The 26,384-nt window shown below is 42.8% G+C and overlaps 1 protein-coding gene across 2 annotated transcripts in view; it reads right to left on the bottom strand.

Moving 5' to 3' along the window:
* Positions 1 to 26,384, bottom strand: part of LOC115468677 (probable acyl-CoA dehydrogenase 6) — a 228,532-nt gene that overhangs the window by 5,148 nt on the left and 197,000 nt on the right. The window contains exons 7-9 of one of the 2 annotated variants that reach the window (XM_030200584.1): positions 16,317 to 16,478; positions 8,126 to 8,276; positions 7,816 to 7,888 (exon numbers count right to left, since the gene is read on the bottom strand). In XM_030200584.1, coding sequence (XP_030056444.1) covers positions 7,837 to 7,888; positions 8,126 to 8,276; positions 16,317 to 16,478 — 365 coding nt within the window. In that variant the 3' untranslated portion in view covers positions 7,816 to 7,836. Of the gene's footprint in view, positions 1 to 7,815; positions 7,889 to 8,125; positions 8,277 to 16,316; positions 16,479 to 26,384 lie in introns of those variants that run through there. The other variant, XM_030200574.1, reaches the window with a different exon arrangement.

Below are 26,384 nucleotides of genomic sequence, written 5' to 3'. Positions count from 1 at the left end.
CATTTTAGTCAAGCTAAGTACATTGGTAATACCTTGTCAGATAAATTAGTAATATAAGCTTATATTATGTATAGGCTGTCCTGGGGTGGGGGAGGGTTGTGCATGAAATAAAAAAATGTATAAGCTTCAAGCTTTCATTTTTATGGTCCATAAAGAAAGCTTTTACATGAAGTCATTATGAACCATGATGAGATGCTATGCAAAACATTATAGGAAAGCAGATACTAGAGAGATTAACCATGTTTACTTATTTATTTTATGAAATGTAATCTTGTTTGCTTCAAAAAATTCCATTTGCACAATGTGCTTTAGAGTGTGCCAAACAAACCAAAAAAAGAAGTCTATAGTTTAAGGGGAAAAAAAATTAAAAGGTCACTGGGTTTGCAGGCATCCACTGAAGTCAAGCATGTCAAGCTGAGTGGGCGCAATCTGGATTTAGCTGGAAACCAAGGTACTGGAAACGTATTAAAGGAATCAGTGAGAAGCCTATCAGGCAGCAGCAGTTTCTTGGAAACTCTGAATGGGTTTAAGTCTGAGAAATACTTCTTACGGCAGGGATGAAGGAGCACACCACTTAGTTATCATTATACATGTGACTGATGCATGCACAACGGTAACACACCCTGCTTGCACCAATAGGGAAGAATCTGCATAACGTAAGCAGCTACACAATTCATTCTGAACTGCTGTTCTTACTCAGCCTGCATGAAAGTGCAAAAGCTGAGGTATGACAGAGTCTGATTACCACTGCAATAATCGCAGAAGAAGGCTTTCCCACTTTGGGGGTAACACCAAATAGTTCACTTTTTGTAATACTGACCAAACCCAATTTCAACAGTATGATTCAATAATTAGGTCACAGGTATCATGAAGGCATGCTGGAGAAGCTAAGATATTATTAAACTCATTGTGTAGGGGATGGCTGCTGGTGGGCTGTCTACAGATGTTCCTTTTGGGAAAGGTAGGCAAGAGTACTCTTGTAATAGACAAAAGAAACCATATATAAAGTCAGACACATCCCAGGAGCCATGCAATTAAAATAAGCACAGAAATTTTCACATAACTGCGCTAAACTGCATAATTCCTCCCAATACAGAAGGGTATGGGACGACTTCCCTATGAGGAAAGGCTAAAACAGCTAGGGCTCTTCAGCTTGGGAGAAGAGACAGCTGAGGGGAGATATGACAGAGGTCTATAAAATACTGCATGGAGTGGAACGGGTAAAGGTGAATTTCTTGTTTACTCTTTCCAAAATTACCAGGACTAGGGAGTATGCAATGAAGCTATTAAGTAGTAAATTGAAAACAAACTGTAGAAAATACTTCTTAACTCAATATGTAGAAAATACTTCTTCACTCAATATGTAACTAAAATCTGGAATTCATTACCAGAGAATGTGGTAAAAGCAGTTAGCTTAGCAGGGTTTAAAAAAAGGCTTAGATAATTTCCTAAAAGAAAAGTCTATAAGTCATTTTTAAGATGGACTTGGGAAAATCCTCTGTTTATTTCTCGGATAAGCAGCATAAAATCTGTTTTACTGTTCTTGGATCTTGCCAAGTACTTGTGACCTGGATTGGCCACTGTTGGAAACAGGATTGATGGACCTTCGGTTTGTCCCAGTACGGCAATGCTTATTTTCTTATGAACACTGCTGGAAATAGGGTGGCAGGTGATTAGCTTAGCAGAATTTTAAAATGGTTTGGACGGCTTCCTAAAGGAAAAGTCCATAGACCATTATTAAATTGGACTTGGGGAAAATCCACTATTTCTGGGATAAGCAGTATAAAATATTTTGTACTTTTTGGGGATCTTGCCAGGTATTTGGAAACAGGATGCTGGGCTTGATGGACCTTTGGTCTGTCCCAGTATGGCAATACTTATGTACTAATAAATGCAGGCAGTCAGACGTGGTGAGAGCAATAGGGGTCAATCACTCTGGGGATCTTTTACTAAGCTGCGGTAGAAAGTGTCCTTAGCGAACCCTTATATGGGTTTTCCCATGCACTAAGGCCATTTTTACCACAGCAGTAAAATGGCCATGCGGCCATTAAAAAAAATTATCATGGGAGCATTTACTGACACCTATCTTGTAAGTGTTAAGGGCTCCTGTGGTAATCCCTGCACTAATCAGTTAGTGCACGTTAATGTGGACGTGCCCCCTCTGCACTAAAAATAATTAAAAAATATGTTTTAGTGCAGGCAGTGTGCACCGATTGGGAACTTACCACTGGATGCCTGATCACATCCTGTGGTAAACTCTATTAAGCTGTGGTAAACATGGCAAACTTACAGACTTTTTAGCGTGACCACCCAGCGATTTTCACGTGTTCAAAAATGTTTGCGCTATAAAACTAGCATTACTTGAAAAAAAAAAAAAAAAAAAAAAACAGGGGGGGTACCAGTTAATGTTAATGACATCACAGTAGATCTGTGTCTGGGGAGCAATGTTTGAGGCCTATCAGAAGCTCCACCCAATGCTGCAAACAATCGCCAAACTGAAAGAAGTGCTGCAGATGATCTGGGACAGCCTGTCACAGGGACCGATCAACAAGGCTGATAAGAACTTCCCAAAGGGACTGAAGGCCTGTGTTAAGGCTGGGGGTGGATACTTTGGACTGAATTCTAAAAAATCAGCACGTTGTTTACAGAATAGCGCTTAGAGCCGGGAACTGTGACTACATTTAGGCGTGACCATCTATACCAACGAAACCTTGGTGTAAATCTCTGCCCTAAATTAGGTGCGGAACCCCTTTTATTCTATAACAACGTGTATAAATGAAATGAACACCCCTGATCCACCTATGACCTTCCCATGGCTGCATCCCCTTTTTGGATCCACACCTAAATTTACTTTTAATTTTAATTAAATTCAATTAGCACCAATAATTGCTTCTTAAAATCTCAATTACTGGCACTAATTTCTAGAAGCGTCCCACTGCTCATGTGTGGGTGCCATCCCACCCAATGTGTGAGCACGGGTACTCCAGTCAGGTGAAAAAGCAAAAAGAGTACAACTAAATTCAACTCCTAGGGGAGGTGGGAGGGTATGTGAGAATCAGCCTGCTGTCCTCGGAGAACACCTGTTTTCTACTACTACTATTACTACTACTTATTTCTATAGCGCTACTACATGTACTCAGCACTGTACACTTGAACACGTAAGAGACAGTCCCTGCTCGATAGAGTTTACAATCTAATCAGGACAGTTTAAATCAAACAGGACAAATAAGGGATAAGGGAATTAAGGATAAAACACACATGGGTACAGAACAAGTGAGTAAGGTTTAGGAGTTAAAAGCTACCTCAAAAAGGTGGGCTTTTAGCCTAGATTTGAAGACAGCCAGAGATGGAGCTTGATGTATTGACTCAGGAAGTCTAGTCCAGGCATATGGTGCAGCGAGATAAAAGGAACAGAGTCTGGAGTTGGCAGTGGAGGAGAAAAGGTACAGATAAGAGAGATTTACCCAATGAACGGAGTTTCTGGGGAGGAGTGTAGGGAGAGAAAAGTGGAGAGGTACTAAGGAGCTGCAGAGTGAATTCACTTGTAAGTCAATAAAAGGAGTATGAACTGTATTCAGAAACAGATAGGGAGCCAATGAAGTGACTTGAGGAGAGGGCTAATATGAGCATAGTGACACTGGCGGAATATAAGTCGTACAGTGGAATTTTGAACAGATTGAAGGAGAAAGAGATGGCTTAGTGGAAGACCTGTAAAGGAGATGCAATCTGCTATCCAATCTGAAAGTGTGCATTTGCTGATGGTTGACCCCATCCTGTTTGGGTCAAAAGAAACAAAAAGCTGGGTTGACTGTCTCTTTAGTCCACTCCAGATAGAAGGCTAAGGCAAATTGCAGCAGGGAGCCAATCTAAAAGACATGCAAAAAGAGTGTGTGTGTGTGGGGGGGGGGTTATATGACGCTTCCGAAAACCCATAAGGCCTCTGATCCATAGCTACGTATATGAAATGGCAATTTTAGAACATGGCATTATTTTATAAAGACAACTGTGTCTTTATAAAATATTAGTGTAAGATGCACAAATCACACCTACTTTACAGATGCAGTCAAACCTGCTTGACAGTAGGTGGTGAATGTTCTGGCCTAGATTAAAGTACACATGTAAATTAGTGTATTTTATAATATACTAGTAAAAAAGGCCCGTTTCGTACAGAAATGAAACGGGCGCTAGCAAAGTTTTCCTCGGAGTGTGTATGTTTGAGAGAGTGAGTGTGTGAGAGAGAGTGAATGTGCGCGCGCGTGTGTGTGTGTGACAGAGGGAGAGTGAGACTGGGTGCGAGTGTGTGTGTGAGAATGAGAGTATGTGCCAGGGTCTCCCCCCCCCCGGGTCTGTCTCCCAGTTGCAGTTGCAGGGGGGATTCCCCCCTCCCTCCCAGTTCCGGGGGGTTCCCCCCGTCCCTTTTTCCCAGTTGCAGGGTCCCCCCTCCCAGTTGCAGGGTCTGTCTGTGTCCCCTCTCCTTTTGTCCTCAATTTAAAAACGACAATGTGAAGCAGCAGCTCCTAGGTTTGCTTGTTTGTGAGTGTATAGCAATGACGGCTGCGTGGGGGAGTTGAAACAGAGATTAACCAATGGGCTTCCTTCCTTACCGTACACTTGCTTGGGTCACTTCCACTCCTGTGTATTAAACGTCCTGAAGCATGTCATAGGTTTGCTTCTGTTGTTTTCAGTGAATGGGATGACGGCTGCGCTGGAATCGTAGCCAGTTCTGTTTCCTCCCCCCCCCCCCCCCCGCTTCCGAGTCGCCAGTGGTCCTCGACCCTGAGCCCTCACCCGCCTCCTGCACATTGGACACTCGCCGCAGCCATTTGCTCGCCGTGTTGCCGCCCTCCCTCTTCGTCCTGTGCGAGAGTGTGAACCTGGCCTCTCTCCTGCTTTCGGCTACTGATTGGCTCCTTGAATGTGCTCCGCCCTCAACGTCATTACGTTTGACGCGAGGGCGGGGCCCACATCTGCTGCTACAGAGCTTCGAACAAACGAACTGGCTTCATTGACGTCAGTGATCAATGGAACGTTGAGAGTGCTTTTTATGTCCAGATGGGGCGTGGCCTAGGGCGCAGATGGGCGTGGCTGAGTACAGGAGTCCGAATAGCCTAGGTCAGGAGCCACAGTTGGAGAGAGGTGAGCTTCAGAACGTCTGAGGGGGATTCAGAATGTCTGAGGGGGATTTTATTTATATAGATACACATACAGCTTTCATTAAGAAAAACTACACCTTAAGGTGGTCAAACAGGAAGAAAAAGCGACACTCAAAGCCAGAAGGATGCTCAGGTGTATAAGGAGAGGGATGACCAGTAAAAAAGAAGTGATAGTGCCCTTGTACAAATCTCTGGTGAGGCCCCATTTAGAATACTGTGTGCAGTTCAGGAGACTGTACTTACGGAAAGATATAAACAGGATGGAGTCGGTCTAGAGGGCTGCCACAAAACTGGTCAGCGGTCTCGGTTATAAAACATATAGAGACAGGATCATGTATATGCTAGAAGACAGGCGGGAGAGAAGGGATATGATAGAGACATTTAAATACCTCAGTGACATTAATGTACAGGAGGTTAGCCTTTTTCAAATGAAGGAAACCTCTGGAATGAGAGGGCATAAAATTAAGAGGAAATAGGCTTAGGACGAATCTGAGGAAATACTCTCAAGGAAAGAGTGGTGCATGCATGACATGGCCTTCTGGTGGAGGTCGTGGAAACGAACACTGTGTCAGAGTTTAAGAAGGCGTAGGACAGATGTGGGATTTCTTAGGAAAAGGAGTTAGCGGTTACTGAGGATGGGCCATACGGCCCTTATCTGCTGTCATGATTATATAAAATTTGGTTTGGAAAAGCATTTTTAATCACTATAAAGGCAGATAATATAAAAGATAAAAGGTTAACTGAAAGACAGAAGAAGTTAGCAGCCACATCCATTATGAACAACTGCTTTAAAAGCTGGTTTCACTTTAAGAAAAGCAATTATGTTTTTTTTGTATGTTACACATGAACAAAGAAGGGCAAATGACAGCCAAAACTGAGGTGTCCAATTAATCTAAGGTTTTAATTTTGCAGGATCTATTTGTACTGATATCATTACCACAAATAAACTTGAAGAAGGGCACCATATTTCATACTAACCTCACACACCCAATACTCAAAAAAACTATTGTAATATTTTCCTATAATACTGACATCCAGAAGTAGATGGTATTGACTGCTACTCATGAAGGTGTGAATGAGTGTCTGGTTGCAGTAAAAAAATGTTAAAACCCTTATCAAATGATAACGCTAACATTGGCAGAGACCACAAAGGTATGCTCTTTCAATCTGAAATAAAAACAAACATTACAGAACACTCTGTAACCTCTTCATCTTATTTGTAAATATTTAACCTAATAATGTGGGTCATTTAACTAATGGTTAATATGCAGGTCCTACTGGGCCCTGTAGCAGATAGTATACACTAACATTGTTATTAAATAGCAAGCACCAACCACTGTTAGTCAATGACTCCAAAATGATTCTCTACTGATTCCATGTACATGTAAAGAAAAAAGGTCAATGTAATTCATCACCAGTCAAATTTCCCTGCCTGTGTAATACAGCTTCTCGGGTTCAAAGCAGTGGTGTGCTGGTAAATTTTTAACAAAACGCTTTCTCCTTGGTCCACCTCTGCGCCCCCCCCCCCCCTGTTCACCTCTGCATCCCCCCCCCCAATTGCAGAGCTGGCTATATCTGGGGATAGAGTCTAGGGGGGACAATGCATTCCTCTCTTTGGGAATTTTTTTTTTTAATGCTCCCAGGTTCCAATCTAATTCATGTTGAAAGTGGGATAAAATGCCATAAATAAGTAAATAAATAGACAGAAACTCTGAATGTTGAGCACCTGATTCTCATAACATGCTGTTTTAGAAGCCCTTTACCAGGAGAAAAAAAAATTCTGTACCAATAATGGGGTTAGGGTGTCCCTATAACCAGCCCCTCCAAATGACACACTGATTACGATTTATAACAAATTACTACTCTACCTAGAAAAAAGTTATTCCCTTATTATACTTCCTCTGTGTACATCCCTAAGCACAAGCCGGTGGCATGTTTAAAAATTTTTTTTACAGTATCCTCCCCACCCCACCCCACCCCCCTATTACAGACCTCCTCACAGTCCCCTGAGCCGCAGGGTCCCAGCGCATACCTGAAGGCAGCCACCTTGGTGGTCTAGTGGATACTTCGGAGCAGGAAAGATCCCCAGTCTTTCCTGCCCACTGCCGGCGCTGACCCTCCTCCTGCCGCATCTTCTTTAAAATGGCTGCCGAGACTTACAAGGACAGCCTTGCAAGACTTCACTGGAAGTCTTGCGAGGCCGCCCCTGGAAGTCTCGGCAGCCATTTTTCAAGAGCGATGCAGCTGCACAAGGGTCAGCACCAGCAGCAGGTAGGAAAGACTGGGGATCTTTCCTGCCCCGAAGTATCCACTAGACCACCAGGGTGGCTGCCTTCAGGTATGCGCTGGAACCCTGCATCTCGGGGAGGAGGAGAGGCAAACCGGCTCACCTTGCCAGAACAACCGGCTCGCAAAATGCTAAAAATATTTAACAACCAGCTCTTGCGAGCTGGTGCAAGCCGACTCCGGCACACCACTGGTTCAAAGTACATAACATTGGGTTCAGGAATGGCACATATCCAGAATATTCTGCCTTCATCTAGGAACCAAATAAATAACAAGAAAATCATCTAGTGTTAATTCATGTTGGGACATATTAAAAAGCTTTTCTTTCTTCCTTCCCTTTTTCTCGTTTAACTTGTTTGAGAGGGAACTTGTTTGCCTCAACTCTCTACCTTCAAGGTCAGCAAGGGTGATTCAGCATCATCCAAGACATTGCCTCTTTTGTGAATGTTCTTGAAAGAAGCAAAGAGTGATAATTGTAGCAATTGCTATTACAGGCATTTAGATATCTGTATTCTGATAACAAACCTGAAAATGCCGACCCATTTCACTTGGGTCACTGCGCAGCTGAAATAAAGGAAGTAACTCCCCTGGTAAAGGTTCCAAGAGCCAATTAACCAAGTGATCTAGTCATACTCAGCTTTGTTTATAATTGACCTCCATCACATCAACCCAGAGTGAAAGCTTACCTGTACAACCGGCTCACTAGTACTTCATTGGTAAAGCCCATTCCTCCCCAAAACTGGAGACAACTATCAGTCGCCTCACGTGCTAGACGACCTGCCTTCAGTTTACACATGGAAGCAAATTTGGTCACATCATTTCCTTTTATGTATAGAGCTAAATAAAACAAATAAAGATAAATCAAGAATCTATTAATCAATATAACCACAAACCAGCTTCTTTTTTATATAGCCCATGTCTTTGAGGACTGCTTTAGCCAAAGGTAAGAATCAGTGATCCTTACTGCTGCATAAGCTTAATTAATTATCATAATTTGTTTTAGAAGTGGTGCAAGATGCAGTATAATCAGCAGGAACAATCACCTAAGGGATAGCTGGAGTTAACATTGCAGAATACAGCTCTTAGGATGATTTTTGGTGTGAGAAAGTATGTTAGCATTACCCCTTTTCTGATACAGTTGCATTGGTTATAACCAAACAAAGGTGTTAGGGTGGACTAGAAAACAACCCTCCAGCCAAACAAGGTTGAGAAAATGTTTTTATTAAGCACCACTGCTGTAAACTGACCCAACACAGGGCTGTGTTTCGGCAGGTATACCACCTGCCTCAGGAGTCACAAAACCAAAATAAAACACAAGAGTAACTTTGAGTGCATGCCACATAAAAATCAATTTGCAAGGATGAATATATAAAACATGCATCATGGAAAATCAAATTTCATGTGAACAAAAATAGTAATAGTAAATACAACAATTATAAATACAATGAAAACAACAGGAATACAATGAAAGTGGTATAATAAAGATTACTGACCATAATACTCGTGTACATAATTTTAAAACTGCTCAGAAAAATAAATATGAACCATCATAAAAAATCAAAACAATGCAGACATATAGGTGGTCAAATTGGTACAATTATCATAATTTTATAAATGAAAGAGGGTGAAATATACTAAAAAAAACAGCACCAATAAGCCAAAGGAAAAAACACAACACACAAAGAACATTATTATTGCACCATCAAGGGAGAAATATGGAGAATCTAACCTGTATTACAGTGCAAGTAGTACTCTCAAGATGGTGCCGGATCAAACAAAACTCGCACAAGGAAATAATACTATATCGGTATAAGCACCAAAATAGTCCTGAAAAGAGAATGGCAGGGACAGCAATGTGTGTAAAAGTAAAGCAATGACACCATACTTAGAGAAAACCCGAAATTCAATAATAACAATTATATGTAAAATGTGCTTGCATGTATGAATCATATGGGCATGCAAGAAATCACACAGAAAGGGGTTTGAAAGGCTGTTCTGTCTCAGGACAGAATCATGAACTTAGCAAATCGATGTGCTCAAACTTGCTTAGTAAACAGAGTTACCACTAACATTTAAAAATGATGGCTACTTGCAATGTGGAGAAAACACATCTAAAAACAAATGTTAAAAAAAAAAAATCAAAGAATTTATATAGAGTCGATCTCTTCAGAGTATACTGTGCGTCAAATGCAGAGTAAAGAGAGTGCATCGCAGCTGTGTGCTACATTAAAAACAATGTGCGGGATGCATATACAAAAAAAAAGGTGATGTCAGACTTTAAAAAAACCCCACCTTGTCATTGTAAAAAGTATTACCAAAAATATACTGAAAATAAAAAAAGCAATGAATTACTTGTAAAATGAGTATAAAATAAACAAATCAAGAGTATCTAAATATATATATATAGATAGAAAGTAATAGTGTATGTGTATATATATATCTATATATCTATATCTATATATATATATATATATTGTCAGCAGGCCCCCACCTTCAGGCCTTCCTGCAGGTATGAACTCGGCTGATCCTGGAAGGGCCCTTCCCTGGACACAGCACGCCCAGAAGCAGACTCCAAAAATATGCTTAAAACCACTTTATTCCATCAGCAAGGCCAAGACATTTCCTCTTCCAGACACAGTCCTTGGTTACAGCACATATCACCCCTTGTTCCTTCCCCCCCACCGGCCACAGTTTCTGGATACAGTTTAAATCATTCACTGTTTCCCCAGCATGGCCTGATTCCCGGACACAGTTTTAAATCACTCACTGTTTCACCAGTATGGCAGTGTTCTGAACACTGTTCAAGTCAATCACTGTTTCCCCAGCATGGCACCACTTCTGGACACAGTTCAAATCTCTCACTGCTTCCCCAGCATGGCATGACTTCTGGACACAATTCAAATCACTCACTGCTTCCCCAACATGACATGACTTCTAGACACAGCTCAAATCACTCACTGCTTCCCCAGCATGGCATGACTTCTGGACACAGTGCAAATCACTCACTGCTTCCCCGGCATGGTATGACTTCTGGACACAGTTTAAATCACTCACTGCCTCCCCAGCATGGCATGACTTCGGGACATAGTTCAAATCACTCACTGCTTCCCCAGCATGGCCAGGTTCCTGGACACAGTTCAAGTCACTACCTGTTTCTCCAGCCGGATCTGACTTCTGGCCACAGCTGAAATCATTCACTGCTTTACAGCATGGCACCTCTCTCCCCCTTGAGTGGAACAGCTGCTTAACTTTTCCTCCAAGCTTTCCCCAGCCTTGAAGAAGGTTTGTTATGAAGCCTTTCAACTTCATCCCTTGTACCTGAGCTAGAGCAGCAATCTCCATGGGCTCACTTCCCCAGTCATCTTGGGCTTGGATCTCCTTTCTGACCTCTTTCTCCACCTCCCATTCCATGGGCTCCTCTCCCTTTATGGTCCCCAACTAGTCCTCTCCCTCCTGATTATTCCTCCTCTGCCAATCCCCCTCCTCTCCCTCGGGATCGTGGGACTTGTAGTTCCCTTGCTGCTCCCTTTGCTTGCCCCCAGGGCTTTGCAGGGGTTCTTGGAAACTGTAGTCCTCCTCCATTCTCTGGCTCTTGGGAAACGTATGCCTCAGTGGGGGCGTGGCTTCCCAGCCCCTAGGATCCTGGGACTTGTCGTTGGAATCCCGGGTATGAAACCTATACTTCATCAAGCTGCATGTGTGCTGCATGTATAATTATGGAGGAAGCATCAGAAACAAATAGTATACAATGAAATACAGCAGCTCTAAGTATGGTGTCCTTGCTTTACTTTTACACACATTGCTGTCCCTGCCATTCTGTTTTCAGGACTATTTTGGTGCTTATACTGATATGGTATTATTTCCCTGTGCGAGTTTCATTTGAACCGGCACCATCTTGAGAGTACTACTTGCACTGTAATACAGGTTAGATTCTTCACATTTCTCCCTTGACAGTGCAACAGTGAAGTTCTTTGTGTGTTGTGTTTTTTTCCTTTGGCTTATAAGATGTTTTTTTTAAATGTAAATTTAGACATGTTCTGTTAACTATATATTCTCTTTAATGTTTACCTGCTTTAGACTGTTGCTTTTGATAAATATTGGACTTTTGTGGCCATGTGATATTGGTGCTATCATGATAATTATACCGATTTGACCACCTATATGTCTGCTGCATTGTTTTAATTTTTTATGATGGTCCATATTTATTTTTGTGAGCAGTTTTAAAATTATTTACATGAGTATTATGGACAATTATCTTTATATCACCTTTATTGTATTACTGTTTTCATTGTGTTTATAATTGTTGTATTTGCTATTACTGTTTTTGTTCACATGAAATTTGATTTTCCATGATGCATGTTTTATATATTCATCCTTATAAATTGTTTGATTTTTATGTGATGTGCACTCAAAGTTGCTCTTTTGTTTCATTTTAGTTGTGTGAGCCCTCAGGCAGGTGGTACACCCACCGAAACACAGCCCCATGCCGAGTCAGTTTACAGCAGTGGTGCTTAATAACCTTTTCTCAACCTTGTTTGGCTGGAGGGTTGCTTTCTGGTCCACCCAGACACCTTTGGTTCTGCTTGCTTGTAGGGGTTCTGTTCCCTTCCTTTTTTTGCTCGTGTTTATACAGTTGCATTGGTTGCCAGTGAGATCTCGTATTCATGTTAAAGTTTGTCGTTTGATATTTAAAATTTTACATGGTGATACTATGGAATTTCTATGTAATTTTGTTGACCTATTAACATAGTAACATAGTAGATGACGGCAGAAAAAGACCTGCACGGTCCATCCAGTCTGCCCAACAAGATAAACTCATATGTGCTACTTTTTGTGTATACCTTACCTTGATTTGTATCTGTCATTTTCAGGGCATAGACCGTATAAGTCTGCCTAGCAATCCTTGCCTCCCAACCACCCTCACCGCCTCCCAACACCGGCTCTGCCACCTAATCTCAGCTAAGCTTCTGAGGATCCATTCCCTCGGAACAAGATTCCTTTATGTTTATCCCACGCATGTTTGAATTCCGTTACCGTTTTCCTCTCCACCACCTCCCGCGGGACAGCATTCCAAGCATCCACCACTCTCTCCGTGAAAAAATACTTCCTGACATTTTTCTTGAGTTTGCCCCCCTTCAATCTCGTATCGTGCCCTCTAGTTCTACCGCCTTCCCATTAAATCTGATCTTACTCATTCTTTAGATTGTGTTTTGCTTCACTTTTCTTCTGTTAGAGGTATGTGTGCTGAAAAATGGCTTGCGGTAGTGTAGGCGTGGGTTTTGGGCGCACACCGATCCATTTTTTAGCGCGCCTGTAAAAAAGGCCTTTTTTGCCGAAAATGGACGTGCGACAAAATCAAAATTGCCGTGTGTCCATTTTGGGTCTGAGACCTTACCCACCAGCCATTGGACCTAGTAGTAAAGAATCTGAGTGGTAATGACCTGTGTGTGTCAAATGCCACTTGGCGCGCATCTGTTACACGCACCTGAAAATAAAAAATATTTTTCAGACGCACGAATCGGATTTGCGCCAAAAATGAAATTACCCCAAGAGCCATGTGGTAGTTGGGTGGTAACTCCATTTTGGCACGTGTAGACACGTGGCTTAGTATAAGGGCCCCTTATTGAGGTTTTATAATTTTGGGGTTCCATTTTAAAATTTTGAATATGTGTTAACTGGTTGATGGATTTTTTCCCAATAGTCAGCTACTGCGCTCCAGTCTTCTTGTGTTTTGGGCACTGCACCACTGAAACATTATTCCTGAGTCCAACTCCGACAGATATTCATTGAGCAAGCCTAAATAGGTGCTGATCCTGGCACCCTCTTGCACAATGAACAATGGAGGGTGGCTCCTGGATACACTGACATCCATGCTCTGTGTTTCCTGTATGTAACTGCTACTTTGTAAATCTGTTTAGATATTGGTTTGATAAGCAATATATTAGATAAACCTGAAACCTGATGTACTGATACTGTCTTATTCACTAGCGTTCCTTCTCATCTCTTTATCCACTGGCATTCCCATTCCTATCGCCTTATTTCTCTTTCATCATTTTTGACTTTGTATCAATAGCGGTTATATATATGAGGTCTTTTTCTGTTTGTCTACACTTTACTGTTAATTTTTTGCATGTTGCTTAATTTTTTCATATATGCGGCACTTTTATAGACTCTGTGTCCTTTACCGCGGCCAAATATATATATCTTATCAGACTCTGCCATCTATGCACTGTCACCCTAAATGTATATCTTTTGAGTTATCCCTTTATTACTTCTTTACAGTCTACTAGATTCTCAGCATATGTTACTGGTTCATATACCTTTTTGTGATACTTTTAAGGACTGTATGATTATTTTCACGTTTTTTGCATTAGTGTGGACGTTCATGTAACTATTTTACACACATATACACATTTATATATGCTACTTATAGTTATTTACTCATTTTGAAAGTTGTATACGTGTTTATTCCACAACATAAACATACCATTATTTTGTTTCTTATCTATGGATTTGTCTTTTATATTCTGTACTTTATTTGTATTTTGTAATAAGAGAAGAGTATTTTAAAGCCATACTATTAACTCTTTCATCCTAGACTCCTGAGACAGGTATCTTGCCGAAACTGATTGCATCATTATCTTTCATTGGGAGATCCTTTTACTAAGCACCAAAATGGAGTTACCACTCGGCTACCACGTGGCTCTTGTGGTAATTTCATTTTTGGGGCGTGTCTGATACACGCGGCCAAAAATAATTTTTATTTTTCAGACACACGTATCAGACGCATGCCAAGTGGCATTTGGTGTGCGTAGGTCATTACCGCCTGGTTACCGCGTGAAACTTTACCACTAGGTCAATGGCTGGCGGTAAGGTCGCAGACCCAAAATGGACGCGCGGCAATTTTGATTTTGCAGCACGTCCATGTTTTGTCAAAAAATTTAAAAAGCCCTTTTTTAAAGGCGTGCTGAAAAATGGATCAGCGTGCACCCAAAACCCACGCCTACACTACTGCAAGCCATTTTTCAGCGCACCTTTAATAAAGGACCCTGGGTTTGGAATTGTCCTGTTAGCACCCAGCTACTGCCATCTTGATCCCCCAAAGTAGAATTGGAAAGTAAAAAGTCTTTCATATAGAGGGGTAGTTAATGATGTGCATTGTGACAAGTCTACTGCCAGGGTGGCTAGGATGAAGCATTTAGACCCTGAAATACAAGTACCAGAAGCCATTGCAAGGAGGGAGGCAGAGAGTAATCTGGAAACAAGGGAATGGATTCCCAGCTCCAGCAGAGGTAGCCAGGGGGATAGCCAGGCTGAGTCTATAATTTTGTCCCCCACTAGGTGGAGGCGGAGGGAAGAAGCTCAGTTTCCCTGGATTCACAATCAATATACCATGCGGCCCAGCTGGAATAGAGAGGGGCCCATGGAGAGGGAAGATGATTGGATAGATTATATGGAAGGAGGGGTAGATCAGGGGGGAGAGGAATCCCAGGGGGGGGGGGAGAAGCCTCTATGGAGTGGGAGAGTTCCAAGGCAGGGATGGCCAGCTCCTGAGGGTTTGGAAGGGTGTTGGAGGTGAGAGTAACCTGCTTTATTGGAAGCTTGGTGTATTTGGAAACCTGCTTTATTGAAAGCCTGATGTATTTGGAAGCCTGCTTTATTCACCTGCTTTATTGGAAGCCTGATTTATTCACCTGCTTTATTGGAAGCCTGATGTATTTGGAAACCTGCTTTATTGAAAGCCTGATGTATTTGGAAACCTACTTCTTTTACCTGCTTCATTGGGAAGCCTGTTTTATTCACCTGCTTTACTGGAAGCCTGATTTATTTGGAAGCCTGCTTTATTTACCTGCTTTACTGGAAACCTATGTGGTTGGAACCTGTTTGTTTGGGGATAACCTATGTACTGAAGTTTGTGACAGCTGTTATTGGTTTGATAATAAAAATTGTTTGACCTAGCCACTGTCTGCAATTGTGGTGAGATCTGGAAAATGGCTGGTGGATGGCTCCACCTTGCTGGGAAGCAGTGGACCTTTTTCACAGCTTTAAAGGAGTAATGCACAATATTTGCCTCATAACACACATTTAATGGCAATAATGTGTGTTATATTACTGTTACATGCATCAGTTTAAACTACTGTGGGATACATAATGACATGCAAAGTATGCAACGAATAATGCAGCTTGTGTTAAACTTTGTGAGCTGTGTTATCCCAGAATAATAATGCCAGCTCAAAAGCCTCATATGGCAGTTTGATCTCTAGTAGTAGTACTACGAGATTACAGCTAAGAGACACGGGTACCATGTTGAATCGGTACCAACAGATGCAGGAGCATCTAGGGATCACTCCAGCTCTCCTGCTTCACACTTCCTAGACTACCAGGGATTGACTGAGGTGGGCCATATTTGGAGGGGGGAGGGGTGTCTTAGACTACAAGTTCAAAGGGGCTTGGAATGCAGGCATGGAATGTGTTTTCATGGGAGGGGATGGATACCCTTGGACCACATTTTTATTTTAAGAAAAATCCGAGCAGCAGAATAGTGCAGCTTGCAAGGTTGATTGAAGTTGTGTTACTCCTTTACGATGGAAGTTACTAACCTGCAGTATTAAGTTATTGCAGGTTAGTGACTCTTGTAGTAAACCAAGCTGCAGATAAAATTTTGAGATTTTACTGGAACTCAGTAACGTCCCCCCATACATAGAAAAATAGTGTAAATTCTTAAATGATGCAAGTTTAGAATGCCATAACTCAAAGTTCAAAGACTCCCTACATATAAGTTAAACAAAAAACTGCTGTAACAACAGCAGGAGTTAAAACAAGAGATGACCTTGAGATATTGCACAAAAATAAATATACAGAGATTTGGAAACTTACCAACTGAACGATAAAGGAGAGCGCGGAGAAGTTCTATCTCAGTTGTTAATTCTGCCAGACGAAAATGCACTGTTTGGTTATAGAGAACAGGCTGGTTGAAGATTTTTCGCTGGCGAGTATAGTCAATTGTCTCCTGTACCACATTTTCCAGTTGCTTCAAGACTGAAATAATCAGAGATGGAACAAAATCAAATTGGAATGAAAAGTATTTTTTTTTAAGCAATAAACAGGTCAACAATTGCAGAAACTTATATTTTATATCAAGAAAAACATTATCCATGAAGGTGGAAAGACTGATTGTAGCCAAACACTGAGAATAACATTACCTTTGGAGGTTATGGGAAAGAAATGTTGATGCAATTAAGATGGCAAGCTTTGAAAAGTTACTTTTGCCACAGAAGCATATGAAAAATAAAACTAAAATTTCTGGTTGAATAATTTCTATTTATTTGACTATAGTAATCTGTGGTAAACACTAAATTCTACTCCATCTTATTTCTACCTTTCTAATATTCTTAAAATACTAAATTTAAGCTATTATTTTAGAAACACATCCATGTATAAATATAGAGGAGCATTTTCGATATGACGTCTAAGTTGGACTTTGGACGTTTTGCACTAAACATCCCAAATCCAAATAGGAAATATGGCCATTTTCGAAACCGCAAAACGTCTATCTTTTCTTTTTTTTGTTTTTGAAAATACCATTTGTAACAAGATTTTGTGCTCTGTGCATTTATCTTTTCAGACCATTTTCGAAAAAAAAAAACAAAAACAAAAAACATATATATATATATATATATATATATATATATATATATATACACACACACATGAAAAACTTAGAAAATCAAGCCATTGGGATGTAGGAGGTGTCAGCATTTTTACCAGACTGGTTCCCCGTACATCCCAGGGGAGCAATGTCTACATTTAGCCCCGGGCAGGATGTAAGGCGTCAGAAACAGATGATCCCACAACGAAGGCGCTGGAGTCGACCGGTGCGAAGAAAACTCTTTGGCTGACAGGGTTTGGGGACCCTTGCCAGCAAACAAGGAACCTGATGCGGTGGTGGGGCAGGCAGCGATGGTTAAATGTAGAGGGGGCCAGGGCGTAATCTGTGGGGGCCCATGCCCACGTGGCCCCACGTAGCTACGCCCCTGATGTGCAGTGAAGTCTGTTACAAGGCTCCTGATTAGCTGTCTGAGGACCCAGGGGGAGTTGGGAGCCTGAGGGGCATGTGAGGCAAGCCTGGTGGGGCAGTGTGGAAGGTGGCTAATAGGAGCCAGAATCCGCTAAAGGGCATGAATTTGAACCAATGAGTTGGCAGAAGGCAGCCTGACCCATAGATTGGCACGAATTTCAAGCCAATCCAGGGAACAGGAGGGGTGGAACAGCAGAAAAAGATTAGCAAGCTCAGAGGCAACCTGGGAAGGAGAAAGGCAAGCCTTGGCAAAGAGAGAAGGTTGAAAGCATGCTCTGAGAGGAGAAGATCAGATCCAGGCAGGAGTGTGCTGGAAACAGGGGCAGAGAAGGGCAAGTTCAGGCAAGTAGAGGCAGCTGCAGGCTGGAGAAGAAGATTAAACCCAAGCAGGAGTGAGCTGCAGGCTGGAAGAGAAGGACCCACTGACAAGCCCCAGATGAAGAGAGAGAAATGGTGAGTCCTGTATAAATTACGACATGACACAGATTGTCAGACTACACATGTTATCTACATCCTTGCATGTCCCTGTCAGAGATTTTACGTCGGTAAAATGAAGCGCCGTTTGCACCATCGGATCACAGAACATCGGTCCTGCATCAAATTGGTAAAGAGAGGTGCTCCATTAGTGGCTCATTGCCAGGACAAGGGCCATGATTTTGACTCTCTCAGATGCTTTGCCATTGATCATGTCCCTCATAACATCCATAGGGGGGACAGAAACAAGATTTTGATCAGAAAGGAACAGAAATGGATTTATTCTCTACAATCCCTTGAACCACGAGGTTTATATTTACAAATAGAATGGTCTGTGTTTTTCTAATTTCTTTATATCAGGTATTTACATCTTTAATCAAGCGCATGTGTTGTTAATTATTTTTACGGTTTAAATACTCCAGTACTCCTTCCGGTAGGTGCTTTTCACTACCGGTGTCACATAAGCAAAGGACGCCATTGCTTAAGGTTTGTCTGTGGTTCTTTATTTCCATTTATTTTCATATATTTCACTTTACATTTAGTGTTTTCACTAGAAATATTCAAGTGATTATTCTGTGGTATCACTTTGGGTTGTAGGTATCGTAATTTGCCATTAGTTACTTGGCCCCCTGATGAAGCTAGATTGCAGAGTGAAACGGAGAGCCCCGTTGGGCAAAATTGCAATTAAGTAACATTATTTGTTTAAGCAACTGTTAATCATCACGATTCTGACTATCCTTGATGGGTTATTTCATTCTTAGCCCACATTTACATACAAGTGGAGTTTGTTATGACCAGCGATAATAATGGAGTCAATGAAATGCTGGCATTGATCACATTTACTGTTTTATTGCCATGTGATGACTATTGAGGTCTTTTTCTCCACTATAAACAGAAAAAAAGCCTTTAAACTGATACTACTTACATTTCAACATTTAGGTTGTTCTAAACTCCATTCAGCTTCATATTAGTATATGAGTCTTGTAAGGGGCCAGGTATCAAAGCAGACAGGAACAGAGGAGGAGGAGAAGGGGGTTTAGAGCGAGCCGGGGGCAAAAGAGGAGCCAAGCTACAGGGGAACAGGTGAGCTGGGGCCAAGAAGTGGAGCTGTAGCAGCAGCCACAGAGGCCATTCTTCAGGCAGAGAAGCACAGGAGGAAGAGGGACCACACTGGGGAGCTGAGACATGTTGGGAGCAGTGCGGAGCTGAATAGAGAGCAGCGTGGCAAGGGCCCTGAATCCCAGAGAAGTCCACCCAGCGCATCTCTCTGTGTGTGTGCTTGCCTGTCCAGAGAGGAGAAAGCCGGCTGTGTGACTGCCTGTCCTGTAAAGAAGAGGCCTATCCGGAAAGGGAAGAAGCCCCACAAAGAGAGAGACAGAGAGACACCCCCCCCCCTACACACACACGTAAAATGTTTGTACGTTTGGGTAGCTTGCCAGGTGCCCTTGACCTGGATTGGCCGCTGTCAGGGACGGGATGCTGGGCTCGATGGACCTTTGGTCTTTTCCCAGTATGGCATTACTTATGTACTTATGTACACACACTGAGTGCCCAGACTCCAAAGGAACTTTTTTAGAGTGTCTGCCAGCGTGAGTGTTAAAGGAAATCAGGGACGCAAACAAACTGGGCAACACAATAATAATGGGGGATTTCAATTACCCGCATATAGACTGGGTTAATGTAACATCTGTACACGCAAGGGACATAAGATTTCTTGATGAAATCAAGGGCAGCTTCATGGAACAGCTAGTTCAGGAGCCGACAAGAGAAGGAAAAATACTAGACTTAGTCCTTAGTGGTGCTCATGATCTAGTACAGGGGGTAACGATACGAGGGCCGCTTGATAACAGTGATCATAATATGATCGGTTTTGATATTGGCATTGAAGGAAGTGAAACTAGGAAATCAAGTACGTTAGCGTTTAACTATAGAAAAGGTGATTACGACAAAATGAGAAAAATGGTGAAAAAAAGACTGAAAGGAGCAGCTCGCAGAGTAAAAAACTTGCATCAGGCGTGGATGCTGTTTAAAAACACCATCCTGGAGGTTCAGGACAAATATATTCCACGTATTAGAAAAAAGGGAAAAAAGACTAAACGTCAGCCGGCGTGGCTAAACAGTAAGATAAAGGAAATCATTAGAGCCAAAAAACAATCCTTCAGAAAGTGGAGAAGAGAACCAACTGAAAGTAACAGGATAGATCATAAGGAATGCCAAGCCAAATGCAAAGCGGAGATAAGGAGGGCAAAAAAGGACTTTGAGAAGAAATTAGCGTTGGAAGCAAAAATACATAGTAAAAATTTTTTTTTTTAGATACATTAAAAGCAGGAAACCGGCCAAAGAGTCGGTTGGGCCGCTGGACGAAAATGGTGTTAAAGGGGCGATCAAGGAGGACAAAGCCGTAGCGGAGAAATTAAATGAATTCTTTGCTTCGGTCTTCACCGAGGAGGATTTGGGGGGGACACCGGTGCCGGAAAGAATATTTGAAGCGGGGGAGTCGGAGAAACTAAACAAATTCTCTGTAACCTTGGAGGATGTAATGGGTCAGTTCAGCAAGCTGAAGAGTAGTAAATCACCGGGACCTGATGGTATTCATCCCAGAGTATTAATAGAACTAAAAAATGAACTTGCGGAGCTACTGTTAGAAATATGCAATCTGTCCCTAAAATCGAGTGTAGTACCGGAAGACTGGAGGGTAGCCAATGTTACTCCGATTTTTAAGAAGGGTTACAGAGGAGATCCGGGAAATTATAGACCGGTGAGTCTGACGTCGGTGCCGGGCAAGATGGTGGAGGCTATTATTAAGAATAAAATTGCAGAGCATATACAAAAACATGGACTGATGAGACAAAGTCAGCACGGATTTAGTGAAGGGAAGTCTTGCCTCACCAATCTAATGCATTTTTTTGAGGGGGTAAGCAAACATGTGGACAATGGGGAGCCGGTTGATATTGTATATCTGGATTTTCAGAAGGCGTTTGACAAAGTGCCGCACGAAAGACTCCTGAAGAAATTGCAGAGTCATGGAATCGGAGGTAGGGTATTATTATGGATTAAGAACTGGTTGAAAGATAGGAAGCAGAGAGTAGGATTGCGTGGCCAGTATTCTCAGTGGAGGAGGGTAGTTAGTGGGGTCCCGCAGGGGTCTGTGCTGGGTCCGTTGCTTTTTAATGTATTTATAAATGACCTAGAGATGGGAATAACTAGTGAGGTAATTAAATTCGCCGATGACACAAAATTATTCAGGGTCGTCAAGTCGCAGGAGGAATGTGAACGATTACAGGAGGACCTTGCGAGACTGGGAGAATGGGCGCGCAAGTGGCAGATGAAGTTCAATGTTGACAAGTGCAAAGTGATGCATGTGGGTAAGAGGAACCCGAATTATAGCTACGTCTTGCAAGGTTCCACGTTAGGAGTTACGGATCAAGAAAGGGATCTGGGTGTCGTCGTCGATGATACGCTGAAACCTTCTGCTCAGTGTGCTGCTGCGGCTAGGAAAGCGAATAGAATGTTGGGTGTTATTAGGAAGGGTATGGAGTCCAGGTGTGCGGATGTTATAATGCCGTTGTATCGCTCCATGGTGCGACCGCACCTGGAGTATTGTGTTCAGTACTGGTCTCCGTATCTCAAAAAAGATATAGTAGAATTGGAAAAGGTACAGCGAAGGGCGACGAAAATGATAGTGGGGATGGGACGACTTTCCTATGAAGAGAGGCTGAGAAGGCTAGGGCTTTTCAGCTTGGAGAAGAGACGGCTGAGGGGAGATATGATAGAAGTGTATAAAATAATGAGTGGAATGGATCGGGTGGATGTGAAGCGACTGTTCACGCTATCCAAAAATACTAGGACTAGAGGGCATGAGTTGAAGCTACAGTGTGGTAAATTTAAAACGAATCGGAGAAAATTTTTCTTCACCCAACGTGTAATTAGACTCTGGAATTCGTTGCCGGAGAACGTGGTACGGGCGGTTAGCTTGACGGAGTTTAAAAAGGGGTTAGATAGATTCCTAAAGGACAAGTCCATAGACCGCTATTAAATGGACTTGGAAAAATTCCGCATTTTTAGGTATAACTTGTCTGGAATGTTTTTACGTTTGGGGAGCGTGCCAGGTGCCCTTGACCTGGATTGGCCACTGTCGGTGACAGGATGCTGGGCTAGATGGACCTTTGGTCTTTCCCAGTATGGCACTACTTATGTACTTATGTACTTATGAGTGTCTGCCTCAGGAGGATCCAGCACAGAAGCCTGCTGGTTCGAGTGTCCACACCTAAGCGAGCCTGCCCTGGGGAAGGAGCTGCCCAGCCTAAGCCTCGAGTCCTGTGAGTGCCTGCAGTTAAGGGCCTGCCTTTAGGAGGTTTAGTTTAGCTATCCATCAGTTTCAGTAGTGGATGTATAACAAAATAAAAGAAAAGGGGTCATGTTTTGGGAGGGCTAGATAGGAATTTCCCGTGCTTATCTTTTTATTTGAATTTAGTTAGCTCACAAGGTCCCTTGCCAAAGGAAATACTGATTGAGGTTATCACACCTACCGAGCACAGGGAGTCAGGATTTTCATTTTTTGAGTTCTTTGAGAAAGAGAAGTAGGTATCCTGGAGTTCCTGAGCCAGTGAGCTGACCTCGCCAACTGAGGAGACATGGATGTGGAGAAGACCAAGGTACCCAACGCAAGAGAGCAGCGATGCTAGCGAAGATTTGATACACTGGTAACATTATCATGTGCACACAAATTGAAAAAATATACATATACTAGGAAAAAAGGCCCGTTTCTGAAACCAATGAAATGGGAGCTAGCAAGGTTTTCCTCGGAGTGTGTATGTTTGAGAGAGAGTGTGTGTGAGAATGACTGTGAGAGAGAGAGAGAGAGAGAGAGAGAGAGTGAATGTGCGAGTGTGTGTGTGTGACAGAGAGAGAGTGAGACTGGGTGCGAGTGTGTCTGTGAGAGAGAGAGAGAGAGTGTGTGTGTGAGAATGAGAGTGTGTGCCATGGGCCCCCCTGCCTCTCTCCCTCCCTTCCTCCCAGTTCTAGTGTCCCCCCTCCCTCCCTCCGAGTTCCAGGGTTGTCCCCCCCTCCCTCTCTCCGAGTTCCAGGGTGTCCTCCCTCCGAGTTCCAGGGTCGTCCCCCCTCCCTCCATCCGAGTTCCAGGGTCATCGTCCCCCCTCCCTCCCTCCAAGTTCCAGGGTCGTCCCTTCGAGTTCCAGGGTCGTCCCCTCCCTCCGAGTTCCAGGGTCGTCCCCTGCCTCCCTCCGAGTTCCAGGGGACCAAGTTTCAGGTTCCCCCCTCCCTCCGAGTTTCAGGTTCCCCCTCCCTCCCAGTTCCAGGATCCCCCCCTCGGAACGCAACGTCACACGCATGAGGGTGTCATTGTCCCTCCCTTCCAGTTCCAGGCCCCCTACCTCCAAATTAAGTCATCTTCACTTACGAAGTCGGGTTTACGGCGACCGATAGCAGCGGAAAAAGGCGTGCAGGCTCGGCTCTTCTTTCTCTCTTAGCTCTGTTCTCCGGACAGGTATTACCTGGTCTCCCGATGTCGACGCCGCTGACCTCGGTACCTCTGTCGACGTCGACGCTGAAGGGCCGGGCAAGGCTCCAAACAGACATTCCCGCTGAGCCTGTCTCGACGCCTGTGTCCGCTTTTTAAGGCTAAGACACAACTTACACGCGTCTGGGTGATGGTCGGGCCCAAGGCACTGGATACACTACGAATGGGGATCAGTACCGGAGATTGCCCGGCTGCACCGACCGCACTTCTTGAAGCCGCTGGGAATCCACGATGTCATGGATGGAAAAATAGTGGCGGCGAAGTCAAAATTCGCGATGGCCGGGAAAAAAGGGCACAAAAAAAGAGAACGCGAACGCACAGCCCAAAAGGGGCCGTGACAACAGCGAACAAAAACTTAAGAGGGCCCAACTCTAAAAAAATAAGGGAAAAAGGCGCGAAAGCTCGCTAGAAAACCGAAGGCTTTTTCTCAGGGCACACAGAGAGAGACGGCTAACACAACCGCTCTCTACCGTGGAAAAAGAAAAAACTGACGGGACTCTCGCGCGATGGGCGGGAAGTTGATGGCCGCGCCTGCACGCGATCGAAGGCTCTAGCAAATTTTGTTGCTAGGAAGATTTCCGATCTCGGGTGCTGCCGTGGACGTCACCCGTCAGTGAGAACAAGGAGCCTGCTTGTCCATGGAGAAGTTCATTATTATTCTTTCTTACTCATTGCCACTAAACAGCACAGTGAATGACAGCTTCTGTTTAAATATGGATGAGTGCGCTCTTTTCGCATCTCATTCATATTTATGCTTACATACCATGCACAACTGCTTAATGAACAAACCTTAATGAACAAATAATACCACTTCTAATCTAATATCGACTAATAAGCAACCACAAAATGCTGACTAACCTTACCGCCATACACTAATACTCTCACCCTAATGTCTTCACCTGAGCAACTACACAATGCCGACACCTACACAAGATCACAATGTATTCTTCTACCATGTATGTACGCACTTGATTGTAAAACCATGTACTAATATGTACGCAGGATCACAATGTATTCTTTCACCATGTTTGTACGCACTTGATTGTAAAACCATGTGCATATTTGTAGTCCGGAATGGCAATCGCCATTACGGCAAATGTAAGCCACATTGAGCCTGCAAATAGGTGGGAAAATGTGGGATACAAATGCTACAAATAAATAAATGGCGGTTGAGTTTGGCACCATTTTTAATCTACAAGATTTAGACGCTACTTTGCTGCTGAGACTCAGTGCTGCAATTTGTTTTAAGGTATGTGTTTTATCTAATTTGAGTGGCTTTTAGTTAACTCAATCCACATTTTTTCTACTTAAGACAGTTTTTTCAGTGTTTCAGTGAAGGCATCTCTTACATTTCTTGATTATCATTTCATTAATGTTTTAACATTGGTGTTTCTAGTCACTGTTTTTTTGTGGAAAGGTTTTATCACATTGCAGAGTAGATATTTTTGGTCTTTTTTAGTGCTGGCAGTATGTCTGCCCTTTAAGTGGTGGAGTGAAAGTTTAAATGCTTCAGTAATTTAATCTTTAACCCTTATTACATTTTCGTGCTACTAGCGGCACTTCTGCTTCATAATATGGCTGCTTTTTAACCAGGTGGTTTTAAACTTTTTACCCCGACACCATCATAGCATGATTCACATTAAGCTTCAACAGACTCATTTATGCTTATAGAGTTATTCAGTCTGGTTATTTTTATTAGACTCCATGCACAGCTGCTTCAGTTTCAGCCACTCGGATAGAGATATCAGCTGTTTTTGTGTTAATTATTCACTATCCCCTTCATGACACCTGGCATCTTTATGTGATATTAAATTTTTGGTATATTTTTATATTAATGTTTTATACTTGCAATAAAATATAGCAATTTACCACAGGTTAGTTTTAAACAGGAGATGCTAATCTGTGGTAACTCAGTACTGCAGGTTAGTAACTTTTCTGGTATATGAAAAGTGCAACTTTTGATCAACCTCGCAAGTAGCAATATTCTGCTCCGTACCCTGGGAGTACCAGGCTGCTAACACACAACCCGATGCTTCTAGGGAACCTTCTTAAAAGGGCCAGAGGAGTATTAATAGAGCAGACCCCTCCCCCCTGTTCTCACTAGCCTAGACCTGCCCCCGGCCTTCCTCACCAATCCTTGGTATCTAGTGGAACAAGCCAGGTCCTCTTGCAATTTTGCACAATCCTTATTATTTAACAACTTTGAATAACTTTGTGTTATCAGCAAATGTGATCACTTCACTTATTATTCCTGTTTCTAGTCGCTCCTACCCCCTGTGGTTCTGGGTTCAAAATGATACCTCTTGGCCTTTAGCAGGACAGTGGTGGAGGGGTCCACTCTTACTATTAATACTACACTAGCCCCTATAAGAAGGCTTTCTGGAAGCATCATGTTAATGTTCCTGGTCACGAAAATAACGTCAGCTCAATGCAAGCAGTATTATCAGTTTGAATAAGAATAAGGTGGCATCTTATTATGTAGCCTGCATTGACTTAGTGGTACAGTAACATAACAGATAAATTTACCTTGTAACTCACATTGAGGCAAATATCATACATTATTCCCTTAAAACAGATTAATAACTATTCCCTTTAGTGACCTGTCTTTAAAACCTCCCAAAACTTCTGAAAGCCTTTCAAAGGGGCCTCCAAAATGGATGCTACTGTTTGGGCATGCCCCTTGAAGCACACATATGAAGAGACATGCCTGTAGTCATACACCATACATATCCTGCTTACTAAGGCCACCAGCGGGCTTCTTTAACATGAGCGAGAGGGGCCAAGTCAATTCATAGAGCACCCCTTCCTTAGTAAAAGTAAGTTGCCTGGGACAGCACTGGCACCAGCCATCACA

The sequence above is a fragment of the Microcaecilia unicolor genome, chromosome 1 (assembly GCF_901765095.1).
Source record: "Microcaecilia unicolor chromosome 1, aMicUni1.1, whole genome shotgun sequence".
Lineage (NCBI taxonomy): Eukaryota > Metazoa > Chordata > Amphibia > Gymnophiona > Siphonopidae > Microcaecilia > Microcaecilia unicolor.
The sequence above is the reverse complement of the archived record's forward strand: the minus strand, read 5'-3'. Positions and strand labels throughout refer to the sequence as shown.